This window comes from Galeopterus variegatus, unplaced genomic scaffold (genome assembly GCF_000696425.1).
Source record: "Galeopterus variegatus unplaced genomic scaffold, G_variegatus-3.0.2 Scaffold209, whole genome shotgun sequence".
Classification (NCBI taxonomy): Eukaryota; Metazoa; Chordata; class Mammalia; order Dermoptera; family Cynocephalidae; genus Galeopterus; species Galeopterus variegatus.
In genome coordinates this window covers 617,031-639,470 of record NW_007726320.1, presented here as the reverse complement: position 1 = coordinate 639,470, position 22,440 = coordinate 617,031, and the positions used below count along the sequence as shown (strand labels likewise).

The following is a 22,440-nucleotide window of genomic DNA, read 5'->3' as shown; positions in this document are numbered from 1 at the left end:
TAATGTAAATAATCATTTACTGGTGCCTTGAGCAAATGCCTAGTCTTTTACCCAACAAGTAAATTTCCACACTGTTTATAAGCCCCATAGGGATATCGAACTTCATCCTTAGGATAATGCAGATTAGCCACTGAAAGTGCCCAAGGCAAGACCAAGGCCTGGATGCAGAGGGGAACTAGGATGGGAGGGAGGGAGCCTGGAGTCAGGACCCTGCAGCTGGAGGCAGGTACAGTAATGGGGGGAGCGGGAGACTGCGACAATGAGCCTCTGATGGTGACGAGGTGGAGGGCAGAGGAAAAAGCTGCTTAGGAGGCTGAATCCACAGGGCTTAGTCACTGAGGCAGAGGGCAGGGTCAAGGAGATGTTCTGGTCTCATGTTGGTCGGGGTCCCTGAATCTCCTGCCCCCTCCCCTTCAGTGTCTTCTCTGTGCCCCTGGGCATCCCTCTGCACTCCCCTTTGAGTGCAACCACCTCATTTGGGGACTCAGCTCTAGCCTGGAATTCTCATGTTTTGTGCAGTGCTGGGCTCCCGGCCACACTTCAAGCTGCCCAACACTGAACTGATTCTCACAGCAGAAACCATTGATCTCAGTTTAGGATGAGTGGAGACGGCTGTGTTCTCTAGACGAGGGCTTCACCTTCCCATAAACCTAACAGCAGGTTTTGGCCATTCTAAAGGGCCTCAGACCACAGTTCAGACTGGCAACAACCACCGTGGGCTGCTCTGTGCTGTCTTGAGCCAGACATGAAACAGACAAGGCCCCCAGCAGTGAGTGGCCCCCACTCTAGCAGGGTGCATCATTTCCAAAGGCAGAATGAAAGCTGTGCTCCCAGAGCAGCAGCAAAGTGCCTGGAGGGCAGAGAAGGTGGTGGTAAGTGGGGCTGGTGATGTGAGTGGAACCCAGAACAGCAGCACTGGGAGGGACCTGAGGCAGGGAAGGTGTGTTGGAGAAGGTAATGTCAATAACAGAACCTTCCTCAGTCACCTGGCAACTCTCCGACTTTGGGCAAGTTACTTAACCTCTCTCAGGCTTAGTATCTCATCCACAGAAGGGGGCCCGCGATCATAGGACTGTGATGGGTATCAAATGAGAATGTATTTAGAGCACTTAGCACAATCACTGGCATACAGTAAACACTTTGCATTCCTTGTTTAGCATTTCTACCACAGACCTGTAATTATATATTAACCATTTTTTTCCAAAATCCCTATCTTTCCTACATGATCTTGCATATGGGTGTTTTGTTGAGTGGAAATACACTTTTTGTGAGTGCCATCAACAGCTGAGCTTTGCTGAAAAGACTCGGGGGGGGGGACTTAAATTATTCTGGTAGGATGGAGGTCAAGCTGGTCTCACTTCTGCTGCCAGGAAGCGTGGAGGGGGAAGCAAATTTGGGTGATAACACTATCCTCCACAAAGTTCTGGCACCTTAAAGTTACCCAATTCCATGGAGAATAGATTGAGCACTTCCTTCAGAATCTATCAGGCTGCAAATGCCTTTTAATCTGGCTATTTGGTCTCAAAACAGCTTTGGCAAACATGCATTGATCTTACCAAATTCCCATCATAAGAGTATGGCCTAATGATCAAGAACACAGGTGGCCTGAGTTTGAGTACTTCTTACCTCTCAAATTTTGTCCTTTTTCCTATTGTTAGAAATAGTTAATATCTGGCTGTTCTAACCATTAAAAAGCCAGCTACAGCCGGAGGAAACAGAAGTGCCAGACTTCATTAGGGAGTCGATGATTGGTTGGATTCAAGGTCCCCTTCTGCCATTTACTGAATGGGACCTTGAATCCAACCAATCGTGATCTCAAGGAAGTCACTTTTTCACCCACTTTCCTATCCCAGTTTCTCCATTTGTCAAAGAAAGGAGCTAGATTTGACAACCAATTTTGCTTCCATCTCTGAAATTCTGTCGTTTAACCAGAAATTTCAGCCTGTTGTGGGAAATTGGCCCCATTCTCTCAAACTCCATGATCTTTGGATTTCTAATATAAAAATCTTACCTATTGGCATTTGTTTAACCATGTAAGTGGGACAGATACCCTATGTTAACAACACCCTGTTTCTTTGTTGCCTTTTTTTTTTTTTTTTTTGTCCTTTTTGAGGCCGGCCACACTGCGCTCAGCCAGTGAGTGCTGTGAGCGCACCGGTCATCCTCATATAGGATCCGAACCCGCGGCGGGAGCGCTAGCTGCGCTCCCAGCGCCGCACTCTCCTGAGTGCGCCATGGGCTCGGCCCTTTTGTTGCCTTGTTAACTTTAATAAGGATAATATAAAGAAGAAATCTATTAATGAGCCATATAAATTATCCATCAAGGTATTTTTTTTTTTTTTTTTGTCTTTTTTGTCTTTTTTCCGTGTCCGGCAACGGATCGCAACCCTCAGTGTTGCCCCCGTACCGGACCGGGGACCGGCAACGGGATTGCAAACCTCGGTGTTGCTCCCGCGCCTCGCTCAGCCAGTGAGCGGGAACCGGTCTGTATGTGGGATCCGAACCCTCGGACGGGAGCGCCGCCACGCTTCCCAAGCGGCGCACTATCCAGTGCGCCACTGGGCCGGCCCCATCAAGGTATTTTGATTTGAATAATGCATTTAAGTACCTACAACACTATTATACCCCAGGGTAACATTTATGTATAAGGTAATGGTTGAGAAGAAAATCAGGAAATACAAAACACTTGTTACTGCAAGCAATTTTAATACAAAAGTGTGTCTTGTTTTTTAAACAGTTCATTGGTAGAGCTTCAGTTTCTGCCTCAATTAAAACCAACTGAGATAATCACACAGCAACATGGTCGGAGCTGCAGAGGAACAGCAGCTAAAAAAACAGGAGCCCCAGACAGCCCCTCTTCATGGTCACTTGGTCAGTTGACTTTATTACACACAAAAAAAGACGGAAGCAAACGGGACTGGTTAACAGGTGTGCTGGTGAACTCCGTTAAAGGATGAGCAAGTGTTTGTCTTATGTCCACATTTTCAGAATAGGCTCGTGGAATTAAATCCTCAGTTTGAGTTGATTGACCATTTAAATAAATAGCAAAAAATGCAGGTAATTTCACAATGCCACCAAGGAGTCTCCCTTGCCAAGGGTCTGGGTCCCTGTGAGCACAGGAATTATTGGTGGCTAGGCTGGACAGGAAGTTACAAATCAGTTCAAAATCCCAATATTCTGACGTTTTCTGAAGTTACATTTACCCCTGAATTCTAGCAGCTATTTCTCCTTTAAACACCCAGTACTGAAACAGTATTCAATGACAATATTGCAATGAACTCCTTTTGCTGTATCATGTGCAAATGTTACTTAGATGAGGTTCCCTCTCTTCAGGTAAAATCACACATTAAAACAATGGAAAAAGCAATTATAAGTGCCCTCCCCTCAGTTCTTGCTAATTGAGGTGTCTGTGACTTACAAAAAAAGAGTTCCTTAAACACTGCAGGATTCTTAATTTCTTTTTTTAATATAATTTATCTTGCTGAGACAGCAAGTCAAGTTTATAAAGAAGATGCATTTAGGAATAATCCTAAAAGATAAAGCAGGTTTACAACCCTGCACCGCGCAGAAACCCTAGTTAGAGGTTTTTTTCTTTTTAATACACATTTGTATCTTGACCTTTTCACTTGTTTTTCTCAAATATTTCATGTCTGGACCCCATTCATTACAGGGTTACCAGGAGGCAAATTTTATCTACATAAATATTCACATGAAAATCGTAACTTACAAAAAGAAAAAAATAATAAGGCAGCTTCATAACACAATTATTCTTTTACACTTTTAACAATATAACTTCTCCCATTCAGAATAAATATACACCCAATGTATGGAGCAGGGTTCAAAGTGGATAGTGGCTTAGGGTGCTTGTACAGTGTTATCGCTTGGGACCCGGAGTCCTGGGGGAGGCAGTGGTGGTCTTCTTAGACATGGTCGGGATTTTGGAAGGCTTGTTTAGCCCTCTCCTGGAGCTGCCCTGGCCCCCAGCAGCACTGCTTTCTGAAGTGTCTGAACAAGCAGACTGTGTCTCTAAAAGGTCAAAATCAGAGGCGTCACTTCCTCGCCGGCTGCTAGCTCGACTCCCTGCTCGACTCCCAGCCCGACTCCCAGGGCGACTGGCTGACTTTTTAGGATCTGGAATTCAAGAATAAAGCAGCAGACTTAATGGAGACAGCATGGGGCAGAAGAACAAGAACAAGTGAACCAGAGGCCAGGGTTCTGATCCTAATACCACGTAATATACTCTGTGACCTTGGGCAACTCAGCCTTCTGGACCCTGGTTTCCTCATCTACACAGAAGTCGCTGAAGCCTTTTCTAGCTTTGCGATTCTACTTGAGAAGCTGCCTCCTGAGGATCAGAAGGTGCATCTATCGGTAGCACTGTTACCTTCTATGCCCCCAAAGTGGAGTCAAGCAGGGCTGCTCCATCACCTCGGCACAGATGGTGAGACTACCAGGGGCTAACGTGTGGGCAGACTAAGAATGGAAGTGAAACGATGGGAAGCAGAGAGCCAGGAAATGAAGCCAGACTCCTAGGATCCCAGGAGGCATAGCAGCAGGTGAACAGATGTGGGCTCTCCCTAATTCAGTTCACCAGCAGCCTGAATGAATATGAAGTGTTGGAAAAATTACTAGCAAAATGCCAGTCCCAACACTGGACTGGCTTCTGAGGAAGGCTCCAGTTCAGGAGACCCTTTCTTCCTTTTACAGCCTCTCAAATTTGATCTCTTCCAATCAAGAACAGGTGGTTCATGTTCGGCTGTGGAAGCATCTGCTCTCAGAAGGCAAGGTCAGAGCTAGATAAGTGACAGGAGAAAAGGTAACGGTCACCTAAAAAACCACAGGTCTGTCTTCCTGGGTATCACACCACGTGCTACTTTCACTACTGGCTCCTTGGGGAGTAGTGAAGCATTGCTATTTCCAAATTCCCTCTCACCTCTCAGCCCAGTACACAGGACATGGGGCAGGTACTTACCTGCTCGATTAGTTTTGGCACCTGTGGAGGCGGGGGAAGAACTATTGCTGGTATCACCAGCAAGGGATGTTCGACTAGAATGAAAAGCTGGTGTTGGTCTTTTCAACTTGCTGCCTGTTGATGGAATAACCTTAAAAAAAATAAAAAGGTCATATTTACTTGGTAAAATCTTTGACAAATTCAATTTTCTTTTCTTTCTTTCTTTTTTTTTTAAAAGAAAGAAAGAAAGATCCCCGGTAAGGGGATCTTAACCCTTGACTTGGTGTTGTCAGCACCACGCTCACCCAGTGAGCGAACCGGCCATCCCTTTATGGGATCCAAACCCGTGGCCTTGGTGTTATCAGCACCGCACTCTCCCGAGTGAGCCACGGGCTGGCCCCAACAAATTCAATTTTCAAAGGTCTACTTAAGCCTCCTTATATCTGACCAATTGAAAAACAAATTAAAAGTCTGGGAAAACAAAGATTTTCAAAGTGTCCTACGTCATGTATTTTGATGATTCCCAAAATAAAGGCTTTATGTTTCAACTTAAAATTTCAAAATGCCTTCAAATACCTTTTGTCTTGCTGTCAAATTTTGACTAGAAATAGAAAAAAAAAATCCTCAGTAAGATTACAATAGTTATAACAAATATGGTGAATGGGTAAAGGAAAAAGAGATCCAAATAATACTCTGTATCAACAATTTTTGGTTACAAATTTGAAATATGAGTTTTAGCACACATATTTAATACAAAGATTCAAACAGTAGTCCAATAAGCACCACTAAGTATGTGCAATAACTTTGGTCAAGATCTTTTAGTCTATATCCTCATTGGTAAAATGCAGATTAGCTTTTGGTGGCTGGCCAATATGGGGATCCAAACCAATAAACTTGGTTTTATTAACACTGTGCTTTAACCAGTTGAGCTAACCAGCCAACTCAATGGAGACAAAATTACTTGACTTGCAGATTAAATAAATGATGAGAAACACATGAGAATGAGACTGTGCTATCAGGAACAAGGCTCTGAATGAAGAGCCAGCAGACGTGGGTTTGACTCTGGGCTCTGTGACTGATCTAAATTAACATCTTTGTCCTTGCTTTTCCCTGAGGAAATCAGGGACAAATGCTGCCTCTCCGACTTCTTTTCTATCACACTCCCTCTTGTTCAGTCCATTCCAGACACTCTGGCCTCCTCACTGTTTCTCCAACAGCCGAGGAGGGTCCCCAATCTTGTCCCCTTGCTCTTCACTGTGCCTGGACCATTGCTGCACAATCACTCCCTGTCCCTCCCAGATATGTGTGGCTCACCCCCTCATTTCCTTCAGCGACTCTGCTGAAAGGATGACCTTATCAGAGAGGTCTTGCCTCACTACTCAAATAACACCACTTGTAACTTTCTATTTTTTCCTCTGCTTCATTTTTTTGCATACTGCTTATCACTGCCTGATGTATGATATACTTGTTTGCTGCTTGTCTCTCCTGCAACAAAGCAGAAAATCCATAAAAGCAGGGACTTTCTTTTGTTCACTCTCATATCCTCAGCACCTAAAACTGTCTGGCACAGAAGAGGGACTCAGTAAAAACTTGCTGAATGAATAAATGTGTAGAGCATTTCCTAAACTGGAAAAGAACTGTACGTTATTTTCACTGCTACCAGTAGGAGCCACATTTTCTCTGAGTGGGGTTTTTTTTTTAGAGAGTAGTAGGCTTAATTTGCAGGAGAAAGAATATTTTAAATCTGTTAAATGTCATTTGTTCTGTAGCATACTATTCTAATTTTTCTTTGAAATCAGCTGTGTAAATTGTTTTCCAGGACTTTTAAGATGTTTATGCAAACAGAAGAGTAAAGCAACCCATCTCATTGTGTTTGTTGTATTTCTTTAATTTATAAAGAAAAAGCAAAGCGACAGAAACTGATTAACATTCAAGCATGAACTCTCTCCTGGCCCACACAGGAGGAAGAGCACCAGTTTCAGAAGCTACTGTTCCTGAGCACTGCTGCAGGGAGGACCATGGCCCCAGAAACCCTGGACAGGATTCCAAGTCAGGATAGAGCCTGGCTACAGAACAACAATGAGTAAGGAAAGACAAAACCTCAAAATGAAATCAAATAAAAGATAAAACCATAAGACAAAAAAGGCTGGTCTATCAGAATTATATGGAAATTTGCACTTCATTAATTAAACATTCAAAATTTTAGAACTTTTGTGATTTTCATGAAACTGGAGCCATTAAAGAAGAAGAAAAGCAAGATAAGCAGGCTGAGTCTTGGGGGTTTAGTGGCAGTAGTCCCCAGATCATGTTCTAAACTAGATATATTCCTGAACTGGAGTTTTAGCTTGGAGTGGGATGAATCCCAAAGCAGCAGTTCATTCACAGGTGCTGGCTTCTCATGCCTCCTGGTTTCTCTGGCTGAAGCTTTACATACTGAAGGCAATGCTGTCTTTTGAGGCACAAGAACCCAATGCTTCCCAGCAGGAGCTAGAATGCAAACTGTACCACCAGTACAGACAAGCCGCTGGTCCATGTCTTGTTTCTGAAACACTGCTCTTCCAAAAGTGTTTAAGCACTTTAATGGCTACACTTGAACATGCTTAATTGCTGGCATGTGTATTCAAATCAAGGCTTAGACACCCAAGTGCCTAGGCCAAGAAACTAAAAATTTGAGCTTTCAGAAACTAAAATCTGAGCCTTGGTGCAGTGTTCACTGATCCTGTGCTTGGCTGAAGTAGCCAGCACCCATGCCTCAAGCCAGTGTGGCAATACCAACCACTCTGGGGAAGCATCTTAAGGCGGGGGGCGCCCACCACCTTCTGTTTTAAGCAAAGACAGAACACTGTTGAACATGCACTGTAGTTGACTTTCAAGTGTTCATAACTCGTTTGTGATCTGAAGTTTGCAGACTAAGAAGCCTGTTTATAAATGATATCCATAAGTCACCAGGAATGACCACTGTTTGCCATCCTGAACAAATATTTATGGACTGTTAAACAATGCAGTTTTAGGCATCTCTTATTTAGCTCCAATTTTGGTGAATCCGAGTTAGAACCCCCTGAAAACACGTGACTAGATGAATCAGCTGTGACAGCAAGCACCACCGAGATGGAAAGTAGCAGGGACTCGTGTCAGGAAGAAGAGCTGGTCAAGTTCTTGGCATGAGCGAGGGCCTCATCTTGACTGTGTCCTTAGTCAGCAAAGCCATACTCTACCTCGGGGCTGGGCAGCTGGAGGTCAGGAGAATGGCTGTCCCTGACAGGGGTGCCAGCTTTACTGTTTACCAACCAGGGTTTGTCATAACAGCGAGAGAACTGAAGTGGAGTCTGTGAAACGGAAATCCAAAGGGAAGGACGGGAACAATTGAAAATGGAACAGAAAGGGAACAAATTGGGAACAGAAAAATAAATAAATAGAAGACACTAAATTTTAAAGAAACAGAAAACGAAATAAAACACACATCAGTCCAACGGGATGAGAGGGACCAGGCTGAAAGGCAATAGCATTCTTCATATAAAACCCATTGTAACGTCAAACTTATCTGTTAGCTCCAGCTGCACAGACAGAGCCTGGATTTTCAAAATTAGTAACTCTGGATGGATTCAAACTCAAAGTGGGAATATGAGGAAAGAAACGTTTCTGACGTAACCAGCCTGAGTGCATATTTTAATAAATGAGCTTTGTAGTCATCTTAAAGATCATATATCTGTGAGCTGCTAGGGCCTGGGCAGCTTTGGTCTAGACAGAGCTTGGTTTGTACGTTTTCATGTTCCCTTTCTTACTGGAGTCTTTCAGAGGCTACACTGAACAGTGAACATCTGCAGAGATGGGAATGGGGCAAGGCCATAATGGAGGTCAGTACATACCTTGGTACCACTGGCTGGGGTGGCTGGAGAGGATGGCATGGAGGTACAGCTGTGATTGCTCTGACTAGCGCTGGAGCTGGAGCGGGTAGGGGAAGCTGCCCGGGAAGATGGTTTGGATCTTCGACCCCGTGATCGGAAAGGGGTCATTCCCTGGGATGCCCCCTCCGGTAAGATGAATTTCTCTCTAAGTTCGATGTTAGTTCTACCTCGTGCTAAAAAGGGAATAAACACAATGTTAGTTAATTGTAAAAATATAGCTTCGATAGTCATACAGCTGCTTGACCCCATGACAATAGTTATGTAAATTATAGGTTTAGTACCATCTTCTGGTTCTTTAAAAATAGAGATAAATTCCGGACTTATCAGCCTTGTCATGATTTTTACCCATAGCAAACACATTAACTAATTAAGTCTCCCTTAGTTTGCTACAATTAGGAAGTCTTTGTGCACAAAGTACCATCCCACTCTGCTGTCATGATCTCGCTTTGTCACTGTCCCCTGGGGTAAGCACACTGTAACTGCTCAAGGTAAAGCAGACGCAACAGTTCACCTCTGAAGTTAAATCAAAACCCCTCTTTTCTCTCTCATAGTACATGTATACTTTTTGCTCAACTTTTGCAGCACACATGGTAATGAAAGAGTGGAGAAAAACAGATTACTGAAATCAACATTGTCCAGAGTCTTATATTTGAACTCAGTCAATAACAATCCTAAAGAAAGGGGTCCAGGAACTCAGAGGGCTAAAAAGATCACAATAGAATCATTAAGAAGTAAAGAGAGTGAGAGAGTGCGTAAGAGAGTGAGAGAGTGCGTAAGAGAGTGAGAGAGTGCGTGAGAGAGAGAGAGAGAGAGAGAGACGAAGAACATGCACAAAATTTGCTAGTGAGAAATTGTTAAGTCAAAAACTGCAAGCAGAAGAGGAACATCACAGTGGAAACAGCACTGAAAGCCAACAGGTGCTGTCTCATGACTTTCTGGAGCTGTAAGGCCAGAGCTTAAAATTTGGAGTCAAATTTCTATAAGACATCAAGTCATAAGATATCAAGTCCAGCCAACACAAATGTTAAATGTGAAAGACACTACTAATTTAAAAGAAACAACTCCTCTGGGATATGTCCTTGGATTTCTCACTGAAAGATGTTATCCTGCAATATCTCTCTACCTCCTCATCTGCCCTAAATTGTTCACTTTTTAGAATGTACTAGATAGATTTAAACAAATGGGACTGCTGGGGAAGCCTGAGAAAAGGGAACCATTATGTACACATATTTGTCGTTCCTTCTCCCTGTCTTCAAGGACAACTGCTCCCTTGCTCCTCCTTCCTCTCCAATTACTCCCACTTAAACACTGATGTCCCCTGAGTCTGTCCAAAGTACTGTTCTTCTTCTTAGACTTTAGACTGGTCATCAGCTCATCCATCTGAAACCTCAGTGCCCAACTCTAAATATATTCACAACACAGACCTTCCTCCTGGATGCCAGAACCTTATATCCAATGACTGACTAGACATGGCAATCAACATAGGTCCCTCCCTCCCCACGGCAGTTCAGTGTGACACACTGCTAACTGAGTGAAGCTGCATTCTAATACATCCTGAATCCCCCAAGGCTTTCCATACCTCCTTACACTTGTGTGTCTCATGCAGCATCTCCACCTTGGGTGACTGGAGCAGCCTCCTAAACAGTCTCCTTGTTTCTCATCTCATTCCCCACCTAGCCCTCACTCCTCATTCCCCAGAATGAATTTCTAAATAAAAATGTGATATTTCTAAATGGGTCAGAATCCTTCCATGGTCTTTCATTGCTTAAAATGGAATTTCCAAAACTGAGGTTTTTGAGGGGTTTCCTACAAAAGGGGTTTGGTGAACACTGTACTGTTCCCCTCTTGGGAGAGCCCTGATGCAATTAGCGTTTTGTAAGTTGTGAGAAGTCCTGCAGCAAAAGAAACCTGTCTAGCTTTAACTCAGCATCCTCGAAATGCACTTGACCATGATTTTTCTTTTTGAGAACCACATCTTGGGGACCGGAGAGCACTATGTGATCAAATGCCCAGAACTCAGTGGTCTGGTATCCAGCAGAGAGGTCCCTGCTGTGGAGCCCTCTCCTCAGTCTTGTCTGGCTGCTAACCTCACACACTTTGCTGCAGTCACATGGGACCACTTGTGGTTCCCCCACCTGTCCTGCTGTTGACACTTCTGTCTATCTGAACATGTGGCCTCCTGTACCGAGAATGTCCAGCTCCCCTTTGCCTATCTGGTCAAGAGTTACCTCTCTCTAAGATGCAGCTGAGGCAACACCTCTTCTCCCTGATGCCCTCTTCCACCTTCATGGGCAGATCCACCTCTCCCTTCCCTTGATCTCCCAACTCACTCAGTTTATCAAATGGAAGGGCATTTATTGATTCACGTTTGCTTCCTGAACTAGGCTGTGAGCTTCTCAAGGCAGGAGCAGTAATCTTAATTTACCTTCAATTCCAGTGCCAGGCTCATGTTTAGGGTTTCAATAAGTACTTGCTGAATTTACTAGTTTCTGAAAATGGAGTAGACTCTCAACAGTTTTAAGGGACAAATCTCACAACCTTTATGAATCCTTCCATTAAGAGGCCCTCATTATTTCATGGAGGATGAAGAACAGAATCACGAAGCTGTGTTGAAGTGTGGGGGGAGGTGGCCAGCTAGGGTCACTCTCTAGATATGACTGGCTCTCTTGCACACTAGCCACAAATGCAAATCATGAATTTTCATTACTAAAACAACAAGATTAAATTCATGACAACCAAGATCTGCTATATATAGAATATGAAAAGAAATAGCAATTTAAAAGAACAGAAAGAACAGTTTCCCACAAGAAAGATACTACAGGAATGAAGATAATCCAATGTTATCACTGGCACATTTAACCTTTGCATCTGGTCTTTTGATCCGAGGACCTGATGGATCCTATCACAGATCCTATGCTGAGTTCCTATGTCATGACTGTGTCAGTCCCAGGGGCTGCCATTGGGTAGGAGCACTGTAATGCCTCATTAGATGACTGCCAAGGGGCCTAGAGTGTGCCTCACTTGCCTTCCCAGCTGGCTGCATGCAGGATGCTGGGAAAATCGAGTTCATCATGTTCCCAGGGTGTGCTTACACGTCATAAAGAAACAAACATAATGAGACAGTCCTGTTTTCCCAGGAAACCTCCAGCCAATATTTCACTGGCTAGAGATGCTATAATGACTGAATAATCCCCTACTGTCACCTTTCCGGGTTATTATAACCATGCTACAGAAATGTAATACTAGGCATTAAAGCAATGTGAGACTGTAAACAGTGGTTAGCTAGCTCCTGCACACCTCCCTGAAAACTCATTTAGAAGGCCTCAACTTGGGTGAAAAGCAGGGTACCATAAAAATGGCTTACCTTAATTAGGGCCTACCCCAAACAAGATAGAGTAGATAATTCAATCTTTAGAGGCTTGTCTGTCCCCTTTTATTTTCCTTCCACGCTCTATTTTTTATCTTTCTTAGACCCTATTCGCTCAAAGTTCACAATATTAAAATTCTCATATTTCTGGTGCTCTCATGTTAATAGAGATGCCAACAATTAATCCTGTGGCATGTCTGACTAACAGCTTAAGGTACTGCAACTCCCATGGGAATTTATATTTTTAAAAGAAAATATTTGAAGAGGCAAGGCAAAGAAATGATTCTTGATACGGAACACATTACTTGGAAGAAATGAACACTATTTTCTTCAGAAATATACTTAAAGCAGCCAGTCTTCAGAACTAAAAAAGAGTTAAGGCAATTAATACCTTTACTTTGATAAGAAGCTAGAAAAGGCTGGGGGCCAGGGGGTAGTGGTGACAACAAACAACAGTTAAATAGTTGGAAGCTGTGAATTAATTTCTGGGTCAATTCCAAAGATAAAAAGTAAACATATTTCTCAAAATAGAAGGAAACACCAAACTCTGCTTCAGCAAAAGTTACTAGCAATTGAATTTAGTATTACATTGCTTCAAATATTTCCCTAACATTGTGTATGATATTAATATGTAGTTAACATATTTTTAACTTAATTAAATATTAAATACATATATATTTAATTAAGTTAAAAAAAGAATATTCCTAGTGCATGTTTGACTATTCTGATAGGATTTCCCTCTTACAATTCTTTTCATTGGGGGAAAGATCTATTGCTGAACCTACAGGACCAGACCCTGAAGGCAGTCATCTCAAGTTCAGTTCTTCAGCCACCAAAGAAGCCATCATTTGCTAACAGACAGTCCTGTTAGTTACAATTCAGTTCTAAGCTGTTGTTTAATGGGTAAAGAGTTTTGGTTTTACAAGATAAAGAGTGTTCTACGGGTGGTGGTAGAGTGTGAATGTTCCTAACTGTACACTTAAAAATGTTTAAAATGGTAAATATATGTGTATTTTACCTCAACTTGAAAAAAATCAGTTCTAAGCCAAATTGTGTCTTTTAAGTCTTCATAAATAAAGTTTTCTAGATCTTCACTAATTTGGGAGAATTAATAGTCTAATGCTCAAAAACATACTCAGTACCCTAGGTACAGATATATCATTCTTTAGGCAAGGCACTGTTTTTATCTCCATCCAGAACATCATGACTTCCTTTGCCAGGGATGAATTCAGATACTGAAATCTCTGATTTTGGCAGTACCAGCAGACTGTATAACTGGCAAACCTACCTAGTGGAATATCTGCATGTTTTACATTTGGCTGAAGCAACATGCAGTTTGAGATATCTTTCATCTTTTAAAACAGCTGTGTAAAAGGAGATGATAAATGATAGTGCACGTTGGTATTAAGAACCTTGTAATAAACTTTGTGCTGTCCTCAGTATAACATTCTCTATTGTCCAGAGACCCGAGGCAATACAACACAAACAAATATAAAATCTCATAAGCAGTGCCTCTAGAAGCCACATTAATCCTTACAGAACCCTCAACAGCTTCAAGTAATTTCTCTTTTCCATGTTCACACCCTTCCAACTCACTTATTATGATCTACCCAAATTCTCAGGTGTTCACCTTCTAGCACTATTTTTCATTTGATTAGAAATAGCTCATTCTGCCCATCTATGGTACAGTTGTGATATCTAAAGCTGCCAGGGAGTTCTTTACTCCTCAATCAATGGAATCGAGATGATCACTGAGTTCTGGGAGGGCACTCCTGGAGAGGCACAGAGGAAGCCTTACCTTGTTTGCTCCAAGGGATGCTGAAAAAGGCTACTACTATGTTCCACAGAAAATACCTACTAGATTTACTTGGGGTTCCAATTTTTAGATATTAAGATAAATACAAAGCAAGCAGTGCTCTCCTTAGCCAGCAGCATAATGTTACTGTAAATATGAGCAGGCAGCAAATAAACAGGCAACTGAGGACTCCAAAATGCCACATGCAATATCTCTTTTTTTAGTCTAATCATACATGACAGGAAAAATAAGATCTTAGTAACAGATTTGGAAAGAAATAATGTTTTATTGAGTTAAGGTTAAAATGATATATATTGCTCCTCATTTAAAACAATGAAAAAACTTTTGAATCAAGGGCACTGGTTTATAATATAATTAAACTCTAAAACTGATTAAGCCTTTTCAAGTTACCAGAAAAAGAGTTTTCAAAATTAACTATTTTTTCAAAAAAGGAACTTTTAATTAAAATTATTACTGCTTAGCTTTTATTCTGGTTTACTAGAGTAAATGCATAATAAGTTAAAATAAGAGAAACTAATTTATGGATATATCTGAATTCATGCGAGAACTGTATCTTTTAGCTCTGCCCTCTCTAAATGCCTCAGGACATGACTATAAACCACTTCTAAAGAAGTTATATAACTATACTGTAAATGCTTATTTCTGCTAGTTTTATAAATAAGCCTTAATAATTTAATTATGCAGCCTGGATTAATAGTACATACACAAAAAGGGGATATGTCAGCCTCCAGGACACACAGCAGTGGTAAGAAGCTCTAGAACCAGACTCCCTTGGATTTGAATCCTGCCTCTGCCATTTACTGGTTGTCTCTCCTTGGGCTATTTATTTACATTTTCTATGCCTCAATTTCCTATTCTGTAAAATGGAGATAAGAGTATTTACACCTCACAGGCTGGTTATGAAGCATAAATGTGTTATTATTTGTAAAGTGCTCATAATAGTGTGTGGCCCATAAAGCTATATAAGCATATATAAGCTATATTTATTTGTTAAATAAATAGAAACAGAACAAAATTCCACAGATACTGTTTCAACAGGAGTATTTTTGCCCTGTCAACTTATAATAGTTAGAAAAGCTATGGTTTGGCCGTTTCAAGCATTCATGAAGGCAGCAGAAATCACAGAGCCAAGAGGTGTTACAGTTTAGGAAGCGAAGCCATTCTCAACAGGCTAGGGTATTGGTAAGAGGGACAAAGCTTAAAAGCCAACCTATGGGAGACTGACTGGAAATCGAAGAGCTGGAATCAGAGCGCTTTATTTTACTCCCAGGATGGTGAACTAGAATAAAAAATATGTAAACACAAAGAAAGAGAGACAGAGCAGGAAATGCAGAAACTAGTCAAGAAAGACAAATTGGTAGACAGTTGGGGAGCCTCCTACACACCCACATGCAGCCCTGCTAACAGGAAAAGGAAAGGATGCAACTGCAGAGGATTTAGCAACCGGAACTGGTCATTCCCCCCATGTTGCAGCCCTCACCCTAGCTGTGGGTGCCATCACTCATGCTCATATTAAATTCTTGCTTAGGCGCCCATCTGTCTTAGAGGTGTCTGGGTGTCTTTTATCCTCCCTCATCAAGGGTGCTTACCAGTACTTCCCTGTATGAGGAGGCCCAACACTCTCCCTAAGTTTGTCATAGGAATTTCAGGCAAAGGGATCTGAGGCTCTAATAGGGAATCTAAAAGGCTCCTTTCTAGGCTAGTGTTAATTTAATTCCCCAAACTGAAACATTTGGACGACACCAATAAGATCTTAATTCTCATTACTGCATTCTCTAAACCTGTCTCCCTGATAGCATCAACCTCTCCAGCTTTCTCTCCTTGGTCTACTCTGGCATCCCTGAGTTCTAATCTGTGCTAGTGGGATGACATGTAGGCAGCTTAACAACAAAATAAAAAACAAGCAAACCCCACCATCAAAACATTCTGTAAGCATGAAAGATCAGTGGTTGGGGCGTACCTAACACACAATTCATGCTCAGGATGGTTCCTTACCTCGGCAGGGATCATTTTTCACTAAGAATTCATCCAAAGCCATCCATCCTCCTCCTACGCGGACCATCACTGTGCTGCGCAGAATACGGACCAGCCGCAACTGCTGAGAATCCCCAAACTGTGGAATCAAGGGAAATTTAATTAGTAAGTATGTCTTAAAGCAAACCTATACTTTTTCCCCAAAGCAGACTGTATTCAGAGATGACAATGTGATAGTTTTGGGAGAATTTTAAACTCTATTTTGTATTTTTACATTTTTCACAAAAGAATTTAAAAAACCTAAAAGGGCCGGCCCGTGGCTCACTCAGGAGAGTGTGGTGCTGATAACACCAAGGCCCCGGGTTCGGATCCCATATAGGGATGGCAGGTTGGCTCACTTGGAGAGCGTGGTGCTGACAACACCAAGTCAAGGGTTGAGATCCCCTTACCGGTCATCTTTAAATAAATAAATAAATAAATAAAAATAAAAAACCTAAAAAGCAGAAACATCAGGCTAAAGACCAGTGTCTTGACATACTTTCTATTAGAATAAAGTTAACTTTTGCTGGTTACACCCCTGCCTCTGCACCAAAGGAGAGGGGGGAGAATAGACAAATGTTATCTCACCTTGATTCTTTCAATTTCTGCCCAAATTCTTTGTTATGCTAATCGCCCCCCCCAAAGGATGGTAGATGTCAACTTCTGAATACAGTGTGCTCAAAAGTTAATTGGAGAACAACAAATACTATATCAAGCCTTAAGGAAACCCTTGCAAAGCATCATTATTACAGGCTTAGAAGAAAATTTAATTTTCTGTATCAGATTTTCAGAAATAAATCCTAAGTATTCTCTAATTGTGGTATCACCAGCAGAAAAGTTTCTTCAGCTGATCAAATGATTAGATAGTATTTACACCAAAATTTAGTTGAAGAAATTAAAAATTTAATCTCCCGTGATGATTATCAATAGTATTCAATAATCATTTTGGATGTTAAAATAAGGATGACTTTGTGATATTTATTTTTTCCTCTTTTCTTTGCCTAATATTCCTACTTCCCTACTTCCCAGCCTTATCTTAACATTTGGAGTTTCCCACTGCATAAATTACCTCTTCCTGAAATGAAGAGGTAACAAGAGAGAAAAGCATGCTGACATTCTAAAACAAGCATACCTTTGGTTGGAGAAATGGAATTCCTAAAGTTATTTATTTTTATTTTTTTGGTGGCTGGTGCTAGGGGAATCAGAACCCTTGACCTTAAGTGTTATCAGCCCCATGCTCTAACCAAGTGAACTACCAGCTAGCCCCTCCTAAAGCTATTTAATTCAAGGAGAACGTTCCTGGGGGAATGGGGGAGGGGGAGAAGGGACTATTTAAAGTTATAAAAGAGAATTGTAACTAAGAAATAAGGCACAAAGACTGAAAATGCCAAAGAGGATGTTTGAGAAGAACATCTAACCATCCTCCCTTACAATTAATATATTTGTAGTAATTCTCCATTTTCCTTAGCTGTTCTGACTCAAATGCAGTATTTGTATAGGTAAGGTGCCTAAAAAAATATTGTCCTCCTTCCTCCCCAGCCATTTACTTTGAAAATAAAAAAAGTCCTACATCTTTCATCTCATGCAATTTTAAATGTTTAGACAAAGTGCCTACAGCAATAGCACAGTGTGGTAGAAGCAGCACTCAACCCAGAGTTGTGAGGGAATCAATGTCCTGTCCTGAGAAGGAAGCTGCCCTGTTGGCCACAGCTCTGTGGGAGCCCCCCTCAGAAGCTGGGCCCAGTGAGTGAAAGCAGGAGGGCCCATTGGAGCAGCTTCTGGGAGGAATCGAGGATCCCACCAGACCCAAGAGCAGTGACTACCTGGGTCACTGTATGGGTTTCTCTGGATAGGTGAGGAGAGGAAGGGAACATGAGTCTATGCATCCTCCACAGTGAGTCAGGAGGGAGCCTCAGGAGTGCCTGACTCAGAACACTGCATCCTGTAATTTATTACTCCACTTATTTCATGGGTTTTCCCCCTTAATGTCTCACTGAAGCTCTGTTTTTCTAACTTGTATCTGCTGAGCTATGGGGAAAAGGAGCCAGAGTAACTGTGGAAGTTGAGGCCAGAGTGACGAGTGGTGGGAGGTGTTACAGCAGCTATAAACATGGGGACCTGTGCACATCTGGCAGAATAGGACTGTCAGAGAGACAAAATACCCCAAACAAGAGTCTTAGGGACCAGTAACCACAGCTTTCCTTCTCTTCAAGAGAAAACCCTTAGGGTTCTTACAGTGACTCTGACGTTAGCTATGTGACAGTAGGCATGTGACCTTTGAGGCCTCAGATGCTCCCTATATAAAATGAACTTCCTAACTTGGTTCCCAACATTAGAATGACTCATCTGACCCTCTCCTGACCAATGGAGCAGTAGAGGAGGGCATCGACGGGGCCCTAGGATCCACATGCAGTCATTAGCAAATAGGCACACTGGGCACTATTATTTAAAGCAAGTTTGTTCTTTGTTGGTGGCTGGACGGTATGGGGATCTGAACCCTTAACTTTGGTGTTACCAGCACTATGCTTTCCCAAGTGAGGCAAGAGAGGTAAATCCTCTTATTACCTTTGGGATTTTTTGTTTGTTTTTTCTATCTCGTTCTTCCCACTAGCCTAGAACATTACTATAGTTAGTGATCATTATAGTTTGTGGAACTTAAAATTGTTTGAGGGCCTCAAATCAACTCTTAGTGCTCCTAATTTTATATCAGAGAGACAGATTTTACTCATGCAACTTCCTTCCACATTTGAAGACACAGGACCCCAGAGACCTCCAAAAGATCTGAAAGGTTAGAATTATCAAGTGGAGTCAAAGCATCCAATCTTTTTCCCAAGTCTAATTTTATCCCTTTAGGTTTTGGCTGGCTGGCCACAACCAGCAAACTTTACGCTGTGGCTGATTATGATTTCCAAGGTACTTCTCAGATATCTAATAACTATAAAATATAAGTGTAAGTTACTATAAATATTAATAAGGTATTTAAACAGATAACACTAAAGTACCCTAAGACTTTGATTTAGAGTACACTGCAAAATTTGTGTCAACTGTCCAAACACTCTGATAATATAAGTCAGAACTGTGCTGTTTGGTATTCTGACTTCCAACACAGAAGTACAAGACCAGGCTCCTTTTAGATGTGAAATGTATTGAAACCATAGCCTTAACTTCCCCTGAACCATATGACTTATAACTCAATTTAACATAATATCATCTTTAACCAATTTAATTTTGAATGGAAAATTTCATCTCCTTTTTTAAAAAAAATTGTACTTATATTCTTTTGCTTCTAAGACAGCTTAGTAATACTGGTCTTATTTGCAGTTTCTCCACTTGGTAAGACAACCAGATGTGACCCAGGCATGCTTCAGATTATGTCCTCTCCCCATAGCAAAGAACAGGCAGCATTAGCTACACAGACCATATCCACTGAGAATGAGAACATCGCAAGGCACACTGTACCTGATTGCCGAGGAAGAACTACAGATAGTAAAAGTAAAGGATGGAGAAAATGGAGGGAAAAAAAGAGAACATTTTGTCAAATTAATGCTGAGGAATGAAAATCATGTCATAACGTTACCAGTCTTCCAGCACAGTGACACACACTGACCATATTCTCATTGAGCTCCTGCCACAGGACGTGGTTTTACAAATTAAGAAGACCTAACTTCCTACTCTATGGCACTCTCGTTAACTCATTTCTCTTATAGGCAATTAAAAAAACAAGAAAACAAAACCTAACAAACAAGCATAAGATTATTTGGAGCTTTATTAACTAAATGTCCTGGGTTAGATTCTAGACAGAGTCACCCAACACTCTTCAGCTAATAGCAGCACGGTGTGGATTTGGTGTGCTTGGAGGACATTTTCCATGTACTAATGGAACCTGAATTTTCCTGTTTCTTACTCACTGTATATAATAGCGCAATCTAACATGGCCATCTAAATCCTCTTTGCCAATCACAGATTTTCCTTAGTACTTTAGAGAACCTTAACAAGCTATTAAATATATTTTAGGAGCCCTCTTCCAGATCCCTTTAAGCCCATGACCCTGGTCCAAAAAGAAGCTAAGACATGAGTGTAGCTCACTTCCAGTTATGGCCACATTTAGCATGGTTTTCCAGGGAAAAGTACTGAGCCTAACATCTCCCCAGTGCACCTAGGCCCCATTTGAAGCCCAACTCAGTGCACGCACAGCAACTATTGGGGCCCCAACACAGTTCCCCCAGCTCTCACTGAGCCTGGAAGACACTCTGGCTCACAGTGACCAGCTCTTTGGGGTGAATGTTCAGTCATTAGACATAATTGTTTCCAAAGGTGCCTTCATCCCCCTAAAGACTTTGGTCAGCACTGAAGTGAGGGTTCTGAAATGTCTCCTATCATGGAACTCAAGTACAAGCTTATGTCTACTAGCTAGATGTGGCATTATTTTTCAGATGGAACTATGTAGGGCATTAAGTAAGCTTAGCTCAACAGGACATCTGACATTTGGCACCTACAGAGATGGGGGCCAGAGAGGGACAACATCTCAAGTCCTGTGGGCTCTGGCCTCCAAGGGTCAGCAACAAGAAAGTGAGATCGCCCATCTGCTGTGTCTCACGCTGCTTTCACCTACAAGGGCCACATATGGGAAAACCACCACCACAAACGACTGGTTTTTCTCCTCCTTACCCGGTATTTATTCTCTCCAATCTGTTCCACCTGAAACCTTTTTGCACACTTGCACTGAGCCACTTGTCTTGTGACCTATTGGTTGGTAACAAAAAAAATAAAAAGTGTGAAGGGTAGAATGAGACATTTTATTCAGGGAAACAATTTTTTTTTTTTTAGGCATTTCAGGCTTTTGACATATGCATTTATCTTCTATTCCAAATTAATACAAATTGCTCTTACTAACTGCGATCATTGAGACACTGAGAAAGAGTATGAAAAAAATTCCAAGTAGCTTATACTACATGTTATTCCATCCTGCTTTGAAATTCCTTCATAGAAAAATACTAATATGCATGCATCAAAATCAAATGACTGGTAGAACAAATTATGAACTGATTTCAATTTGAGCCTGAGATTCCCTGGAAGTCAGTCCTGGTGTGTTCCGGGGCCACCCCCAAGACCTGGCCCTCTGCCTCTCCCTTCCTTAGACCTGTCATCAATGGACCCTGGGATCTCTATGTGCTAGTAATGAATTTGTTATTTTCAAGGTGATACCGTTTTTAACTAGGCAGAAAGCAAGGTGGGTACATACCATCTTAAACATTACATTTCACCCATTCAATGCTACATTTGAAGACACTTCCCTGGATTCTGAGGTAGAATGCTCAGGACTGAGATGACCTAAGCAACACATCCGGGATGAGTATGGTATCCTGGAAAAGTTCTCTGTAAATGTTAGAGCACTCCACAGACATGACTCACTGAGTAATCCATCTGGACTGAGCTAGAGCTCAGTAGCCAGAGATCCTCTGGGGTTCTTTGAAATGCCATCCAAAAAGAGATTGCAAAACAGAACTCCAAATAATCACCTGGAGGGGATGTGTTGTCCCCTCCAAAACTCATGTGGAAATTTGATCTCCAATGTGGCAGTGTTGGAAACTGATTGAGTCATGGGGCAGATCCCTCATGAATGGATTAATGCTCTCCCTGGGGGAGGAGGAGTAGTGAGTGAGTTCTCATTCTATTAGTTTCCATGAGACCTGATTGTTTAAAGGACCCAGGCACCTGCTCTCGCTCCCTCTCTTGCTTCCTCTCACCATGTGATCTGCTTGTACCACCAGCTGCCTGCTGCTTTTCCACCATAAGTAGAAGCAGCCTGAGGCCCATGCCAGATGCAGCTCTCCCAAGATCGTAAGCCAAATAAACCTCATTCCTTTATAAATTACCAAGTCTCAGGTATTTCTGTTATAGCAACACAAAACGGACTAAAATATATGGTAATTGCACCCAACCAAATTCAGAACACTATAAACCCACGGTCAAAAATGTACTCAAAATACAATTATTTACCATACCTCATCTTCAATTTTATCTGCATCAGTTGTTGGTCGATAGGCATCCTTATTGGGATGAAGAGCAGCCACAAACTCATAGTAATCAATGTAGCCATCTCCGTCTCGGTCAAAAATGTCAGCCACAGCAGTCATCTCTAACTTGGTGGTAGGAAACTCTGGAGAAAAGGAATCACATTTTGAAACCTTAGCATACTTGGTTGGTAGTTCTTGAAGTAAAAAAAAAATTTATGTCTTCATTTTTTTCTGAAAAACAGTATATGTCCACTGTAGAAAATTTAGAAGATACAAATTATAAAGAAGAAAAATTACCCCAAAATACTGCATCCAGAGACGACACTGTTAAGTTTTTTTTTTTTTTTTTTTTATTTTTTTAAAAAGGCCTT

General features: G+C 41.8%; 1 protein-coding gene across 2 annotated transcripts in view; it reads right to left on the bottom strand.

The window, feature by feature from the left end:
• Nucleotides 1-2,686: 2,686 nt before the first annotated feature.
• Nucleotides 2,687-22,440, bottom strand: part of MACF1 (microtubule-actin crosslinking factor 1) — a 352,523-nt gene continuing 332,769 nt past the window's right edge. Inside the window, exons 87-93 of one of the 2 annotated variants that reach the window (XM_008565852.1) lie at nucleotides 22,058-22,212; nucleotides 20,721-20,795; nucleotides 19,512-19,529; nucleotides 16,035-16,152; nucleotides 8,818-9,029; nucleotides 4,973-5,102; nucleotides 2,687-4,131 (exon numbers count right to left, since the gene is read on the bottom strand). In XM_008565852.1, coding sequence (XP_008564074.1) covers nucleotides 3,875-4,131; nucleotides 4,973-5,102; nucleotides 8,818-9,029; nucleotides 16,035-16,152; nucleotides 19,512-19,529; nucleotides 20,721-20,795; nucleotides 22,058-22,212 — 965 coding nt within the window. In that variant the 3' untranslated portion in view covers nucleotides 2,687-3,874. The remainder of the gene's footprint in view (nucleotides 4,132-4,972; nucleotides 5,103-8,817; nucleotides 9,030-16,034; nucleotides 16,153-19,511; nucleotides 19,530-20,720; nucleotides 20,796-22,057; nucleotides 22,213-22,440) is intronic. The other variant, XM_008565851.1, reaches the window with a different exon arrangement.